Source organism: Ictidomys tridecemlineatus, chromosome X, assembly GCF_052094955.1.
Source record: "Ictidomys tridecemlineatus isolate mIctTri1 chromosome X, mIctTri1.hap1, whole genome shotgun sequence".
NCBI lineage: Eukaryota > Metazoa > Chordata > Mammalia > Rodentia > Sciuridae > Ictidomys > Ictidomys tridecemlineatus.
The window spans coordinates 65,668,157-65,686,106 of record NC_135493.1 but is presented as its reverse complement, the minus strand read 5'-3'; the positions used below and the strand labels follow the sequence as shown (position 1 = coordinate 65,686,106).

At 37.3% G+C, this 17,950-nt stretch overlaps 1 protein-coding gene across 3 annotated transcripts; it reads left to right on the top strand.

Moving 5' to 3' along the window:
* Positions 1–6,977: 6,977 nt before the first annotated feature.
* Positions 6,978–16,362, top strand: Tbx22 (T-box transcription factor 22). Of its 3 annotated transcripts, none has more exons than XM_021728789.3 (9): positions 6,978–7,155; positions 7,753–7,794; positions 7,867–7,996; positions 8,758–8,859; positions 10,278–10,452; positions 11,387–11,551; positions 11,921–11,985; positions 12,334–12,419; positions 15,577–16,362. In XM_021728789.3, exons 1-9 carry the CDS (start codon positions 6,978–6,980, stop codon positions 16,188–16,190), a joined length of 1,557 nt encoding a protein of 518 aa, XP_021584464.1. In that variant the 3' UTR covers positions 16,191–16,362. The 3 variants fall into 3 exon arrangements, with proteins under 3 accessions (XP_021584464.1, XP_077890119.1, XP_077890118.1); XM_078033993.1 differs by having other exon boundaries at positions 7,753–7,808; positions 7,872–7,996; XM_078033992.1 differs by having other exon boundaries at positions 7,750–7,808; positions 7,872–7,996.
* The last annotated feature ends 1,588 nt before the right edge of the window (positions 16,363–17,950 follow it).

The window sequence follows — 17,950 nt, the reverse complement described above, 5'->3', positions numbered from 1 at the left end:
TATTACTTAGGCCAATTCACTCAAATATCTAGAGTGAGAACACAGCTTTGTTTTAGGGGCTTATAATTAACAAACATTATTTAATTATACAAGACTAACATATACTAATATTACATTGGTAAAATACTAAAATATCTTTCCAAGAATTAAGTTAATAAAATCAGATTTTATATTCTATAAGACATGTTTCCTGGGAATTTTTAAAACTCAAAGGAAGTCTTTTGGTTTAATTCATTAATTTTACTTACTAAACAAGTTCTAAAATTGAGTTAAAAAAGATGAAATCTCTAAAGACTTCTGACCTTTTGAATCTGCTTTAGAATTGAACCAAAAGTTGGGTGTTCCATCCAACATTGGTCCAAATTTCTATTTCTTCTACTTTTCCTCCTCCTCCTCCTCCTCCTCCTCCTCCTCCTCCTCCTCCTCCTCCTCCTCCTCCTCCTCCTCCCCCTCCCCCCCCCTCCTCCTCCTCCTCCTCCTCCTCCTCCTCCTCCTCCTCCTCCTCCTCCTCCTCCCCCCTCCCCCCCCTCCTCCTCCTCCTCCTCCTCCTCCTCCTCCTCCTCCTCCTCCTCCTTCTTGTCTCTGGCCTAAAAGGAATTATGGTTATATAGTTGAAACAAAGATTAATATATTCAGGGAATGAAATTCCATCATCTCTTTAAGGTTGACAACAACTGTAAATGCTTACTGTGTTCTAAGCATTGTGTTAAGTGCTTTGCATAAATTATTTTACTAGGCCCTTATATTGATATATACACTACAGAAACATTCTCTTTGATGAAGGTATTAGAGGTAATATCTTAGATGTTTAGAAGACAGTTATTTAATTATAAAAAAGAGACTTGTATAAAGTCACTCAGAAAGTATGAGTTAAAATCTGAATCATGTCCATCTGGATTCAAAGTCTGTTTTTCTAATGTTTAGTTTTACTTATATATTATCATTATCCTGGTAGCTCATTTAGGAATTCAAATTTGTCATCTAGGAAGTCAAACTTGTGGTTGGGATTTACAATTCTGAGAGAATATGAATTTTATAATTTCTTTTTATTTTTTGTATTTGTTCAAATTAGTTATACATGACAGCAGAATGCATCTAAACTCATTGTACACAAATGGAGTATAACTTCTTATTTCTCTGGTTGTACACAATGCAGAGTCATTAGTCATGTAGTCATATATGTATATAGGCTTATAATGTTAGATTCATTCTACTGTCCTTTCTACCTCTATACCCTACCCCTCCCTTCACTCTCTTTTGACCTAATCAAAGAAACTCTCTTCTTCCCTAGCCCTCCCCACATTGTGAATTAACATCTGCATATTGAAGAAAACATTTGGTCTTTGGTTTGTTGGAATTGGCTTATTTCACTTAGCATGATATTCTCTAACTCCATCCATTTACCTGTAAATGCCATAATTTCATTCTTCTTTAAGGTTTAGAATATTTCCTTGTGTATATATACCTCGTTTTCTTTATCTATTCATCTTTTGAAGGGCATCTAGGTTGCTCCCACTGTTTATCTATTGTGAATTGAGTTGCTACAAACATTGATGTGGCTGTGTCACTGTACTATTTTAAGTCTTTGGGTATAAACCAAGGAGTGGGATAGCTAGGTCAAATGATGGTTCTATTCCAATGTTTCTAAGGAAACTCCTTACTACTTTCCAGATCAGTTGCACCAGTTTGCAGTCCCAACAGCAATGTATGAGTGTGCCTTTTCCTGCACAACCTCATCAACACTTATTATTGTTTGTATTCTTTATAAATGACATTCTGACTGGAGTGAGATGAAATAATAGAGTAGTTTTGATTTGCATTTCTCTAATCACTAGAGATGTTGAACATTTTTTATATATTTGTTGGTTGATTGTATTTATTCTTCTGTGAAGTCTCTGTTCAGTTTCTTAGCCCATTTATTGATAGGGTTTTGTTTTCTTGGTGTTAAATTTTTTAAATTCATTATATATCCTGGCGATTAGTGCTCTATTTGATGTGTGTATGATAAAGATTTTCTCCTGTTCTGTAGGCTCTCTCTTCACATTGTTGTTTCTTTTGCTGAGAAGAAGCTTTTTAGTTTGAATCCATCTCATTTATTGACTCTTGATTTTTTTTCATGCGCTTGTAACTGCATGGACAGCCAACAGCTATCTTATAATTTCTCTGTTCAAAGATCTGGTAGTATTGAGAAAAGGGAAAGAAGAGGAAAGGAAGAAATACAGGAGAATATGATCTTCCAAATTTTCGTCAACATAAGTTTATTTCTCAAGATTCTTTTGTCTATAAGTGATAAAAACCCAGCTTCAACTCACTTATGCAAAAAAAAAGATGAATTAGTCCTTCATATAATTTGGCTAGTTCAGGTAATGTTGAATTCAGGTACTCAAATGATTTTGAGAAGAAACTGACTTTTGCATTTCTTGACTCTTCTGTCTTGAGGGTTCATTCTAGGGAGGTATATCAGACAGCTTTCATTACATGACAAAATCCATGTGATAATCAACTTAAATAAGGATTTATTTTGGCTCAATGTCTACAATTGTTTGAGCCCATTGTTAATGAACCTGTGGTGAGGGAGAATGTTGTGCTGGGGAGCACATGGTGGAGTACAGCAGCTTGGAAGGAAAAATAAATAAATAAAAGTAGGGGGTGTCTTCATGGACCTTTCAAAGTCACCTCCCAGTGATTGGCTTCTGACTAAAGCCCCACCTCCTAAAATTTCTTCCACCTCCCAATAGCCCATTCATCCATGAATTCCTCAATAAATTGGTCCATTCATGAAATGAGAACCTTCATGGTCTCATCACCTTCTAAAGGTCACAACTGTGAACACCACAGCATTGGGGATCAAACTTTCAACACATGATCTTTTGGACGACATTTTTATTCCAAACCATAATAGGAAGACTTTCCCAAGTAATGGAAAAAAATAAAAATGGTCATGAGCAACTTATTTCAGATTCACATTCCATAACCTTAGAATTATATCAAAATACCTTAATTGTGGGGAATAATTGGAAGAGACAATCTGCATCATGAAGTCACTTGTGCTTCTGCCATAGAGGAATTAGGTACCCAGCCAGTATCAAAACACTTATTTTATTGTGGATATGTGTATGTATGTATACATATATGCACATAAGTCCCCATATATATTTAAAATATTTATTTATTTATTTATTTTCTTCCCTTATAATTTAAGTAGGAATTGGGATCTCTCCATATATATTTGGGATGAACCTTTCAATCAGTAAGTATTGTAGAACACAGGCAATTCTTTTTTTCTTCTTCTAGGCAGTCAGACACAGTTCCTTTAAAACATAAATTTGGCCAGACACAGTGGTACAGGTCCATAATTCCAGAAGCTCAGGAGACTGAGGCAGGAGGATCCCAAGTTCAAAGCCACCCTCAGTAACATAGTGAGGCCCTAAGCAACTTAGCAAGACGTCTCTAAATAAAAAAATAAAAAGTGTTGGAATATGACTTAGTAGTTAAGTACCCATGAGTTCAATCCCTGGTACCAAAAAAAAAAAAAAAAGAATTTTTCAATGAACCCATATTGTGTTTATAGAAACCTAGAGAATCTCTGAATCTTTGTCCTTTATATATTATAAGTTTTAGATAAATGTAACAATGTTTACTATAATTTAATCTTGATAATATACTTCTATGTACATACAATTCACCAGAAACATTATTTTCATAGCTTCCTTTGTTTCATGGATGTGTTAATGAACATACCCATTTATATTTGTTAATAAAATGCATAGACTTTTTTTGAAGATTGAATTCCTTTCTATGTTTTATAAACTGGCACAGGAATCATATTCCACAAGAAGGCTAGTAAATTCAGTACACTCTGAGGCACATCTATCACCTCACTATCTTCATAGAAAATGAACAGATTTTATTTTTGTTAAACACAAATTTATTTTTTCTTCAAGTAAAGAATGTTGTGTTCATAGTAGAAGGTTTTTGGGGTAATTTAAAACCAACAATTCACTGTAAGGATTTTCCTGTTGTTAATTAAAAAAAAACTACTCTTCTTTATAATGTGGGAATCTGTGAATCATAGAGCCTATCTGTACATGCCATTCCATGGGTTGTAAACTCAATTATAAAAGTTCATGTGTGTTCCTGGATGAAAAATAGAGACTGCTCAAAAGTGACTCCCAGACTTAGATTATGAATTTCTGGCAAAAATATGTGTTCCTTGGGTCCCTAGTACCTGACAGCATCGAGCTTCAGCAGCTAAACAGGCTGTAAAGCTGATTCTGAGATAAGCAATTATTTTCTCTCATATACGAGATAACAGGAATTAACTATTAACAAGTTCAGCACACTGGAGAGAGTGCTGGTCCACATTTCTTCCATTATCATTAGACACTTGCTAAAATGGGAATAAAAAAGTTTTGATTACACACATTTAAAAAAATCTTCAGGACTATACTACATGCGTGTATTAAATATTAAGAAAGATATTCCAAGAAAAGAAATTGTATCTCAAGATATGCTATTTCCTTGACTTAAGAAAATCACATCATGTAGTAGATAGTCTGAAATATTGTAACAAACAACATGTTAATAGAAACCTGTTTTACAAAAAAAAATTACTATTGCTATACAAGATAATGTCCCATCTCTAACCAATAAAATTAACTAGGGTTCAAAAGCAAGAAAATGTCCACATTAAGAGACTCTAATGAATATGCCATATAATAATTAGCCCTCTAAAATTAACAAATAAACTCTTGACTTTTCTGTTTCTGCACTGTCTTTTGTCTAAGAACATGCAATGAATAAAGCAATACACATTTTAAGTAAGAAGGAATGAACAAATATATCTCTTCTTTCCTTTCTTCAATGGCTGAAGAAAGAAACAAATGCCCATAGAGATGTGGGCACAAAGATCACATCCAGACCTGGCTGTTTTCCAGTCCAAGCGCTTTGTATACTGGAATTGACTTTGCTGTGTGAGCTTCACTCTGCATTTCTGGGATAGGGAAAGTGTCTTTCCCAGTTGTACATGGTAAGCAGTGCATAATTAATTATTGAACCACACCTTTCATCAGCATTCAGACTGTAACTATCCCTATGCCATGATACTCATGGGTTAGAGCACTTAAAGGTATACTCAATACCTAAAGTTGTTCTCACTTTGACTGGATACCTCAGTACTACCACTACCACAAATATCACATGGAATATCTGGGCAGGGCATAGTTGCAGATAAGTGGGTGAAATTAAAAGGTTATACAAGTCTTTTATTCTCAAACTCCAGTAATAGGATACTATAAGGCATTTCTAGTTCTGTTCCATTTTGGATGGAGATAAATTGGCTGTAAATGCTCTTTGAAAAAATATGTCAAAAGATAATAGAAGAACATTTCTAGAAATATGAAAATATCATTAGATAAAATGCAGTCTACAAGAATCCAGGAGTTCCTGATTTCTTACTTCTGATGAAAAATGGGTGAACAAATCCATGCCTAAAGACAGACTTCTCACATCTGCATGTGTAAACATGTTCCTTGGAAATGATAAAGCCTCTTGTGGCACAAAGAACATCTTTATCCATATGAAGGAAAAGGAAAACTCAATCCAGTATGATATTTCAGGAGACAATGGAATCAATTATTTAATCCCAATATTTTCAGATGTATGCATTTTTTTGGAGCAAATATCCTTTTATTGCATTGTTGGTGGCCCTTGGGTTGTTATTTTGTTTTTGTTTTGTTTTGTTTTTTGATACTGGAAATTTAACCCAGGGGGTACTCAAACATTGAGACACATCTCCAGTTCTTTTCAATTGTTTTTTATTGTTGTTGTTGTTGTTGTTTAGAGACAGGGTCTCACTAAGTTGCTTAGGGCCTCACTAAATTGCTGTGGCTGGCCTTCTCCTGCCTTAGCTTCCCTAGCCACTGGGACTACAGGCGTGCCTTGGTGTTAGTTGGTTAAATTGGGTAAGAAAAAGCTATGTATGACAGTATTCGGCTCCAGAGAAAGGCCTTGAATGCCCACATCTGCTCTGATTTTTGACAGTGGCAACTGAGATCCTCCTGCCCAACCTCACCTGAGCTTTTCTACCAAAGACTGACATAACCACCACCCAGAATGAGACTGCAACTCCACAGCAAACTCACCCAGAAACTTATACTCCTTACTGTTTCCCCAGTGCCTCACTGCAAAGCAAGAGACCCAGATCCATTTCTCTAGATCTGGTTAAATAATATTTGCACTTTTGTTGGAAAAGTGGCCCCTCGTGGGCAATTATTTCACATGTCTTTGAGTTTTACAATTTAATGTGAAACAGTAACTTTGTGTCTCCCTTTTCTCCTCCCTCCTCCCGCCTATTTGGAGCCCCTTTCCAACCAACCCCCAACTTCTCCTCCCAGTCAGACTCTGAAGTGTCACTCACAGTGTTGGGTTTTTTTCTTTTCTTTTCTCCCCCCCCCCTTTTTTTTCTTTTTTCTTCCAACAGTTTCCAAAACAAACACTGGAGGCTGTGACCGATCCTGTATTCACTCTGGGATGCAACAATATCTCCCAATCCCAGCGGCCTGAGCCGCCATTGGCGGCAGGTCCGTTCCCTAAAACGCCAGCGTTTGCCAATCTCTGCGCTCTGCCAGGTCCTGTAATCAGGGATTTGAGGACTGATGGTCTGCACGTGTCCACAGAGAGGGAGGAGACTGCTAAAGGAAGGAGGACTAGGCTTGGGAGGATTTAGATTCCAGTTTAATCTGCATTTCTTTTCATTTTGTCTATTTGAAGAAAAAATATATATGTATATATAAAATTACACACACACCCACACACACGCTCTCTCGCGCGCGCAGGATCAAATTGTTTTTCGGATTTGGGATATTTTCAATTTTCCCTTCCTAGACTATCATCAGCTCCCTCCCTATTTCCCTCACCTCGCTAACCCAGCGCAGGTTGAAACTTTGCGGTGCACAGTCACTTCGTGCCCTTCAGGTATGGCTCTGAGCTCTCGGGCGCACGCCTTCTCCGTGGAAGCCTTGGTGGGGAGATCTGGCAAAAGAAAATCTCAAGACCCAAGACAGGAGCCACAGTCAGAGCTGCAGGAGAAAGAGGGCGGAGAGGAAGAGGAGGAGAGAAGAAGCAGCGCTGCTGCTAAGAAGAATGAGCAGCCGGGTGAGTACCCCTATGCAACCCCATTTCACTGAGACCGCCCCCCCCCACCCCGTGCTCCTTGGGCCAGTGTCCCTCAGCCTAGTTAGCCGCGCTGTGGGAGAGCCGCTAAACATAACCAAGGATGTCCTGGCCAGCCCTACAGCCCTGCTGTGAGCCATTGAACTCCTTGTCCAGCTGACCACAGACAAAGTTTTAGACTCCGTGATTCCCTTTTCCTTTTCAGGGAACGGGAGGGTCCCATAGACTTGTGGAAAAGTGAGACTCGCAAACCTCTTACCAAACCCTAAGAGCCAGAGGTTGTTCCTGGCAGTAGGAAGCTCTGTGCGCTCAGAAATCCTGAGGGGATCCAGCCTCAGATATGAACTTTTCCTGGAGGGCGATGAACTTCGAATCTAAAGGGCTGCGTCTTTTGCGGGATGCAGCCTGGATCTCTCTCTTAATTGTGGAACTCCAAAAGTTGTTGTGTGGAGTCGAGATCTGCTACTAGGGTTCCTGGGGAAGGAACTGGGGCTGTCTTTTCCAAGATTGGCGCCTGAGAGAAGGGCATACACAACCCTCAAAGTTCTCTCAATCCCTGGGTGTCTCTGTGATCAGCAGAAAAACGACTCAAGACAGAATCTTTAACAACTGCCTTCTCGGGCTGTGGAGGTGATGTTGGTGGAGGCAGGGGCAGCCGTGGCGTTGTTGGCAGTAGCGGCGGCAGCAGGGAAGGAAAGGGCGATGGCAACAGTCCTGAAAGTCTGGAAGAAAAGGATGTTATTCAAGTGGAACTTCAAGGATCTGAGCTGTGGAAGAGATTCCATGACATCGGGACTGAGATGATCATTACCAAGGCCGGCAGGTTAGGCTTTGACCAAGCTTTTCATAATATTCATTCAGAGTAGGACTTCAATGTAACCCTCTCCTTATGTGTGGAGGCTCTGATTTTGTGCTCTGGTGCTCTTTCCTCTCCCGCTTCCTTGGCATACATTAGAAAGCAGCCACAGGCTCTTCAATCTATTGGGCTAAGACAAACCTTGCCCAAGATAAATGACTCGGTTTTCCTTTCTCCTACATGAGGCAGGTGCCAAATGTCAAACCCAAGTCTCAGGCTGTGGTCAAACCTCTGAATTTAAGCCTCACAAACCAGTGGAAAATATTCCATTTAATAAGCCCCCAAGGCTACCACCCTTGGTCCAAGCCATTGTGAGGTAGATCTTTCCTCACATTTTGGTGTGGGGCAGCCCCTTATAGCAGCTGACTGATTTTTTTTTATGAGTCTATTAAATTTTAGCTTTTCCCAAATCTGCCACGCAGAACTTACTGCTGAAAACTCAGGGGATGAACAGAACTTTTTCTCCTTTTTCTTTCATAGATTTTTATTATGGTGTGGGGCGGGGGGAGTCATGGATAAAGACTTATGTAAAGGATATTCTGCTCTATTCAGAAATCCTAGACTTGTTAAATTAACCATATAACCAACAATCTTTTCGAAACTGTCATGGAATGGCAAGGGTATCATGAGTCCTTTCACTTTTCAGTGACATGCATATTTGTTCATGACTTCCCCCTTTCCAAAATATTTGAAAGTAACTAGGTTAATGTCTTTTTTATTTCTCACAGGCGGATGTTCCCTTCTGTTCGGGTCAAGGTGAAAGGGCTGGACCCAGGGAAGCAGTATTATGTTGCCATAGATGTGGTACCAGTGGATTCCAAACGCTATAGGTAACCGGCCCAAATGAGGATACCTCAGGCTTAGCCTGGGTGCAGGGATTAAGATCTTCAGATCTAAACCTCACAACATTATTTTAAAAACCTTAACATATAGGGAGAGAGAATGGACCTTCCTTTGATCTCAAGAGTAGAATTTCCCTTACTTAAATGGGAATTCAGAGTAACTGAAGAGCAGGGTTTTTTCTTCTCCCTTCTTTTGAAATGCAGGCAAGCCAATTGTTAATGTCCCCCAGGCCTCTATCCTACCCACTGTTCTGGCCTCAGGTACACAAACTGTGAAGGGCATGGGCTCTGTTGTCCAAAAAGGAAGTAGTTTGAAGGAATATGGAAGCCCTTTTGGCTCTAGGTGGGCCCAGGCTTCTGAAGACATGCTAGACTTTGGCAAAAGGCACCCAGAATTATAACCTGATTTTCTCCAAGGCTAGATGAGGGTCATCACACGTAGGTACATCTTCATTCCCTTCTTTAGCCCTTTTCTTGAAAGGGTGGCCACATTCCAGAGGGCAAGAGAAAACTTTTTACCCTCTTTTCTTTAAGTATTCCTCTAAGACCTTGCTACAAATGGTCAAACTATTCTAAAGTCAATAGGATCTTCTAAGCTAGCAGCCCAGATGCACTAGCCTATGGCTTTGACTCAAGGACCCTAGCGGGGTTGGGGAGGGAACTGGGAGAGAGCAGCTGATACTGGGCTGTGAGTGTTCCACCTGGAGGTGGGTGCAGAACCCTGCCCTCCAAAGAGAACAACTGCCAGGAACCCAGTGCTGTTCTTGAGAGCAAGGAGAAAGTGAAACTCTCAGATGCTGGAACTGTGGCTTGGTAACAGCAGAACAAACTGCTTGTTTTTGCATTGAAGTTGGTCTGGGAATACAGAGCATTATTGAGAGTTTGTGATTAAAAACTGGGTGAAAATCTGCCCCCAGAGGCTGCTCAGGGTGGGGTTCCTAAGGGTTTCCTGGTGTGAAGCCTTATTGTCAAAGGGGGTTCCACTAAGACTAGTAACAGTGGGCTAGACAGACACCCTGCTTAATCCCCACTTCTTTCTGATACTTATAGCCCTAAGCTTCTGGAGTTTGCTCCCCTCCCTGCACCCCCAGGCATTTCTGCATGGTAAAACTCATTTTATCAATTTCTGTTGTGTTTTCTGTGAGGAAACATAAACTAGACTGGTAAATCCCATGACATTTTACTCCCCTTGGCATTCCATCACATTTTAATAACATATGTTTATTTACTGTTTGTTTTCTGCCCTTTAACACTTTTTGGAAATCAGTATTGATCTTCTGTTATTTGCCTATGGAGTCAGCAGATTAGCCTTTGGCCAGGCCCTTAGGACCAGAATTCATCAGCTTGCCTCCATTCAATTGGCTTTAGCAGGCTAAGCTTAATGCCAGTATTCTGCGCCTTTTCAGATACGTGTATCACAGCTCTCAGTGGATGGTAGCTGGGAATACTGACCATTCGTGCATCACTCCCAGATTCTATGTCCACCCGGACTCCCCCTGCTCAGGAGAGACCTGGATGCGGCAAATCATCAGCTTTGATCGGGTGAAACTCACAAATAATGAGATGGACGACAAAGGCCATGTAAGTGAACACAATTCTACCTGCTAAAGAGAGTGGTGCCAATGCTTCCACCCATGGGTGGAACTGTCTATAAGCTCTGGACCTGTGACTTAAAGAGCCAAACTAGAGTTCAGGAAACTTTTGTTTGAAAACCGAAAGTGCTGGCCTTTGGGAATAGTGAGAGCAGGGAGTTTGAAGACCAAAAGAGAGTTATTTAAGCCAGAATTGCCTGGTCTGAAAGAGCAAGAGGAAAGGGGCTGTTAGATAGTTGGCCACAGGAGGAGCAATCACTGTTGGTGCTTGCCTTCCCTGTAGTCAACAGAGTTGCTAGATGAGTACTTTCCATGTGATGTGGTGGGAGGATGTAAGCAGGGGAACTGGAATGCAGACTGGAAATCTCACCTACAATCTGCTCCCATAGACAGTCCTTGCCAGTTTTCAGGTCCTATGGATCTTAAGTCTTCATCTTTTCTGCCTAGCTGGCCCTATGCCAGCCACAAAAGGAGAGGAGCAAGATCCAGAATGAGAGAGAGGGGAGGGGGAGGGAGGGAGAGAGAACTATCCAGAATTATAAGGTGGTAAGTGTCAGATGTTTGCCCATCATATTCAGGCCATCAGTTACTGTACAGGGAACCTGTATCAGGTGATCAAATCCCTATGACTATATTTCTACCACACATGGTCAGCCACATTTGGAAACAGGGGCCCCAATCTGGAAAAGGAATAACAGTTGTCTGGTGTCTATAAGGTGTTTACTCTGGAAACTCTTCAGGCAAGAGGTTATCTATAGGGGACCAAATGGCATAACAAATCTTTGTGTATGGTTACCTGACTCTCCCAGTTTAACCTTACCTCTTTCTTTGTGTGTGACCACATTGGGGGTGGTCCTTAGAGGACAACTATGTTGCGAAGGGAAGCCAGTTTTTCTGGCAGCATTTGACCATTTCTCCCTCAGATAATTCTGCAGTCCATGCATAAATACAAGCCCCGCGTGCATGTGATGGAGCAAGACAGCAGAGTTGACCTGTCCCGGATTCAGTCCCTGCCAGCTGAAGGGGTTAAAACGTTCTCCTTTAAAGAAACTGAATTCACCACAGTGACAGCTTACCAAAATCAGCAGGTAAAGGTGGCCAGGTCCCAGGCAAGTGGGAGTGGCCTCACTGGGACTTTGGGATAGAGGCAAGCTGCACTCTATAAATTGCTTTATAAAAATTTTTAAAAATCATGGTTTTACTGTTTTGTCAGTAAGTCAAATTGATAATACATTCTGTGATTCTTACATTAGAAAGGAGAAAAGATAAAAGGGGTGGCAGAAGATGAAGGCATAATCATTCAAAAATTTGACTTAGCTATATGCTTACATTTACTTACAGTGATATATTATAGGTTACAGTCTTGTATGGTTATTATAACCATTATAAGCAATGGGGAGAGAACTGAGGTTACTGAGAGCACTGACTTTCTCTTTCTCTTTCTTTTGAATCCATAGATTACAAAACTTAAAATAGACAGAAATCCTTTTGCTAAAGGTTTTAGAGATCCAGGAAGAAACAGGTAAGTAACAATCACACCTTATATTTATGTAGCCCTTTTCACAAGTATAAAAGATAAGGAAACTGTGGCTCAGAGAATCAGAAGCTGTATGTTTTGTGACTAGTGGGTGGGAGGAAATTAACCAGATATTTTGTCTCAAAAATTTTGCTTATTCCTACTTTCTTTTTTATCCACTTATAAGCTATTTATTATTCTAGAACTCTGGGTTTGATTGAATATTATTCAAAAGTCTACCCATAAAAGAAAAAAATTCAGAAAATTGCCTATAAAAGATGTAAATAGTTTGTATAAATTAGTATTTTCTAGAACTGCATTCTGAGGTCGATAAAAGTTGAATCTCTTTTTTAGGGGTGTATTGGATGGACTTTTAGAGACCTATTCATGGAGACCTTCTCTTACTCTGGATTTTAAAAACTTTGGTGCAGACACACAAAGTAAGAAAAATCATAATATTTAGTTTTACTTTTACATGTTAATGAAATAACAACAGCCAGAGCCCTTGTACCAAATATTACACCGGGAATAAGTATATGCCAGAAAATGTTTGTTTATAAGCATACGTGTTTATGTTTAATGTGGTGAGGAAGAAAGATGAAAAAAGGGAAGACAACTGGCATGAAGACAGCTGTTTTCTTGAGTTATTTTATACTCTTATCACCAGAGCTCACCTGGATTCTTCAGCATCTCATTGTCTCATATTTAGGATCTGCCTATGGTCCATTTGTGATCTGATTTGTAACTATAGTAATGAATATTTTTATATTTTATGGGAACTTTTCAGTGCATGTTAAAGTGATTTCTTTTGAATTACACCATCATATAGCTCTAATTTTACTTTTTTTAAACAGGAAAAATAAATGTTGAAAATAAAACTAAGTCATCCTAAATGGTATATTTATTTTTTTAAAAAACTTTGGTGCAGGCACACAAAGTAATTGGATAGACTTTAGATTTTTTACAGATTTTTTTTTTAGTTCTCAATGGACCTTTAACTTATTTATTTATATGTGGTGCTAAGAATCGAACCCAGTGCCTCACACATGCTAGGCAAGTACTCTGCCACTGAGCTACAACCCCAGCCCCAATATATTTATTTTTATTGAGTAAAAGTATATTTTGCCTTATTTTCAAGCTTTTAAAAAAGTTATTGAAGAATGTATGCAAGATAATAACAATGTACTGAAGGTTTTAACAGAAAATAGATTGTATAATAAACATGGTACAAAAGATGGGAAGTAAAAAATGCAAGCTACTATAACATTTTATCCTTGAAGTGATAAACTATAATTCAAAGATGAATAATATAAATATAAAACAAACAAACTGTTACAAAAGTCATACAAAAGTAGGATAAGGGCTGAATCTGTATGGTAAAATTTTGCCTATTTTATTAATTTTTAATCTTTGAAGTTTTTAACTGATACATGAAAACAAAATTTGTATTTTTAGGAGGCACCAAACAATATTTTGATACATATATACATTTCATAGTATTTAAGTCAATTTAAACATTTATGTCTGTAAATATTTATCATTTCAACATGGTGATAATATACAAAATATTTTCCTCTAGCTTTCTGAAATGCTTAGTGCATTATTGCTATTTGTCATTAAACTGTGTAATAGCACAACAGAACTTCCTGGTCTTACTTAATTATAACTACCTTCCAGATAGTACATTTCTTGACTAAATAACTATAATGTTTGAAAAATGCAGGTTTTCTGGTAAAATAATGTATGCCTTCCTTTACAATGATATTTAATAATAAATGAAGAATTTTTAATTGCAAGCAGCATGGAATTTCCCCATTACCTTTACTCCATTGAAGCTGCTTATCTTTAAATATTAATTCAAAGTTAGATTTATGGAGCAAATTAACAACCTCATACTTAAGTTGCATTTTCCAGGACAGGATGCCATAAAAATTAATTAAAATGTGAACAAATCAAGTTTAATCAATTGTTGAATCATTTCATTGGCTTGACTATACAAATGTGGATTATGAAGATGCATAGATAAAATATAAAATATTTTTACATTATCAATTTAACTGATAACATCTAGGCAACAAGCTTTTAAAATATCTAAGTCAACACATTGTGAAATAATGAAGAAGAAAGTTTAACATGATCATTCATTTATAATTTAAGAGATAGAGGCTTCTTAATCATTCATTTCAGGTACCCAAAAGGTACTCAAATTGCAAAGATAAAGAATATCACCCAGGGTCATTTTATTTTATTTTATTGATTTAAAAAATTAATGACAGCAGAATGCATTATAATTCTTATTACACATATACAGCACAATTTTTTATGTCTCTGGTTGTATATAAAGTATATTGACACCAATTCGTGTCTTCATACATGTACTTTGGATAATGATGTCTATCACATTCCATCATCCTTGCTAACCCCCTGCCCTCTCCCTTTCCCTCCCACCTCTCTGCCTTAGATGAACCCAGGGATATTTTATCACTGGACCTCATCTGCAGTTTTTGTTTGTTTGTTTTTAGAGAGGGTCTCGCCAAGTTGCTTAGGGCCTTATTAAGTTGCTGAGACTGGCTCTAAATTTGCCATTCTTCTGTCACAGCCTGATAAGTTTTAATATTTTATTTAAAATATATTTTCCAACCTGTTGATGAAAGATTAGACTATATCTACATATACAATATAGTTAAAAAATAACAGCAACATAAAAATAACTTCCTTAAGTCTAGTGAATATCCAACTGTTCAGCTGAATTAAAATAAGATTTAGAGTCTAGATCATCCTGGACCTTTTAATTTTTCCTAAATTTAGTATATGCTAGGCAACCATAAATTTAGTATATGCTGGACATCATTTATCTGAATTCTTTCATTCTCATGTTGATGTTTCTTAACTGGAAAAATTATCTTTAACCCCTGGTATAGTGAGCAACAGAAGCATTATCATCCATGATTTTCATGAGAAAAAAAATACTAATGGTTTTACATATGTTGCTTTTACTTATGAAAGATTTTTTTCATATGAATTTATATTTATCAGACTGAAGATGCCTATAGAATCCCAAAGAACCAACTTGTTCAATTTACTTAACAATTTTTTAGTACATTTTTTAAATGTGAAAAATAAAAATCCAGGTTTTGTTCATATTATTGACTCTGAATTATATATTTGGCTGTATTTGTAATTCATTAGATAAATATTGTTAAAGTGTCTTGTACAGTCCTTGAGAATAGTGAATGTTCAGTACACAATACACAATAGTAGTTTTAAAAGTAATAGTGGTGGGCTGGGATTATGGCTCAGTAGTAGAGGGCTTACCTAGAATAGGTGAGGCACTGGGTTCAATCCTCAGCACCACATTAATAAATAAATAAAATAGAGGCTAAATTCTTTAAAAAAAAAAAGTAATGGTGGTAATAGTAGAGACATTACATTCAACTTCAGTGGAGGAATGAGCACAACCTTTCCCAAAGAAGCTCAAAGAACTATAAACTTGCAGGAAAACTGATCTAAGAATGAAGCATGAATGGTGATGTATTTGATCAGTAATTTAGCAAGAATATGAAGTTCTTTGTTCATTGACTGAATTGTCTTTCACAGGTGGAAGCAGTGGCTCTTCTCCAGTGACCTCTAGTGGAGGGGCTCCCTCCCCTTTGAGCTCCTTACTTTCTCCACCTTGCTCTCCACCTACATTTCACTTACCTACAAGCTCCCTTGGAATGACCTGTCCAGAGGCATACCTACACAGTATCAACCTGCCCCTTTGCTATAAGATTTGCCCAACTAATTTTTGGCGACAGCAACCTCTTGTCTTACCTGCTTCTGAAAGGCTAGCAAGCAGCAACAGATCTCAATCTTTAGCCCCACTCAAGATGGAAGTGCCCATGTTATCTTCTCTGGGGGTCACCAATTCAAAAGGTGGTTCCTCTGAAGACTTCAATGGGCAGTGTCTACATGCACCTCATTCTGCCAATCAAATGTTATATGGATTGCAGGCATCTGGAAATATGTTCCCACCAACCCCCATCACTCAAGAGGTACTCAGTTGCTCTTTCCGCCCTTCCTATGGCTTTTATAGGTATAACTTCTCTATGCCATCTAGACTGGTAAACGCTGCCAACCACCTCAAAGCAAGTGACAACAGTCAAGTCTCTTTCAGAGAAGGCAAATGTAATCATGCTCATTGGTATCCAACAATCAACCATTGCCTTTAATGGAACAATCACATTTTAATACAATTTCCATGTAAGCACACATTTTATTTATTTGTAACCAAAGAAAGGTCAACATCTGTTATGTTTTCAAAAACTTCATTACCAGACAACTTTGCTTTGTTATACATTTAAAGTGCCTTATCAAATCTTTATAAGACAATGTTTATGCAAATGTGACCTATAATAAACTCTGATTATAGAAGCCTTGGGCCTCAAAATAAGGTTCTCAGTAAATATTATTTGATAAAATATCCCATCAGTGAAAATTGTTGTCAGATGGTATGGTCTCCAATTATACAATAGCCAGCTTACCATGCCATCTGCCATTTGCATATTGATAATGACCAATAGAAGAATGGAATTACTGTGAAAGTGTGAAACAGTTATCTGTGAAGATCGGCTGCATTGTATTTATCTAGCTAGTTATTATAGAAGAAATTTTAATTGTTTGCTTTATTTTGCTCTATACCTTTATACTATGCTGTTGAAGAAAATATTAATCTCAATTTTGAAGTGCAAATAAGGACACAAACTTTCAAGTGTAATTTTTATTAATCTTTGTAGCTAAGCAACTATTTAATTCTGAAGGAACACAAAGATCAAATGAAAAGTAAAGTATTCTAAATAAATTTGATCTTTTATTTCCTTTTAGTTTTGGATCATTTATATATGAAGTTTATTTAGTTAATCCATTAAAAACCTGGTATTTTATACATTGTTTGCAAAGACAAATTATTTCAATTCTCCAAGAAGACTAAGATATTATTATCAAAGAGGGAAAACACAATTGAATTCATAAATATGAAAATAGAGTCATAGGTACAATTTAATTCCAATATTTGTATCAGTTATGGTAAGTTAGACTAGACAAAATGGATAGTAAGACTTTTTTTTAGTTTATGAAATCAAATAGTTTCCCTTCACCAGACCTTAGATTTCTGAAAGTAATTATGAGGAATATCCTACAATAACCTGTATATCTTTAAGATCAATCAGATTTTAAATTTTCACCAGTAGTTCTAGCCATTTTATAAGCCAAGGCCATTCAAGTCACAATAGCACGATTTGACTTTTGACACACTAATCAATCTGCTAAACTGGCTTTTACTAGCTTTTTCAAGACATATTAGTAAGAACATAATTATTACATAATTATTATTTATTTTGTTCAAAGTGTTACTTCATCCTCAAAATGCCTTATAAATTTGCCTTCCTATTAAAATTATATATGCTTCACTCCTGGAGATCTGGCTAGAAAAGCACATGATTGCATTCAAACCACATATTCTGATAAAAATGAAATATTACTTGTGGTTTAAACTAAATAGAGACCTATTACAGGACTTTGAGTCATTAAAAATATGTATTATTTCTCTTGATTAACAGGGATTAAAAGCAATGGGGACACTTTAGTTTTGTCTACTACAAAATATGAAGGTTATATGCTAACTTTAATTAGTAAAATTAATTATGACTTCAGTAGAAGCTGCCATATCAGATTCTAAAATACTTATCCCGAGTTCCTACATGAGAGAACCTCAATACTGGCCAAGAGAAAATATTTAACTGAAAAATCCAGAAAATCTCTGGGTTACCTTGATTATTTAAGAGAACGTATTAATTTTGTGGCTGCTCCAGAGTACTTTTACCCTATGTTTTATATTTCATAAAATTTTCAGACATTCTTCACATAAAACCAGTAATATGGAATTATATTAGTAATGATGATTAATAGAAAGAAGCAAAAGCTTAAATTCTAG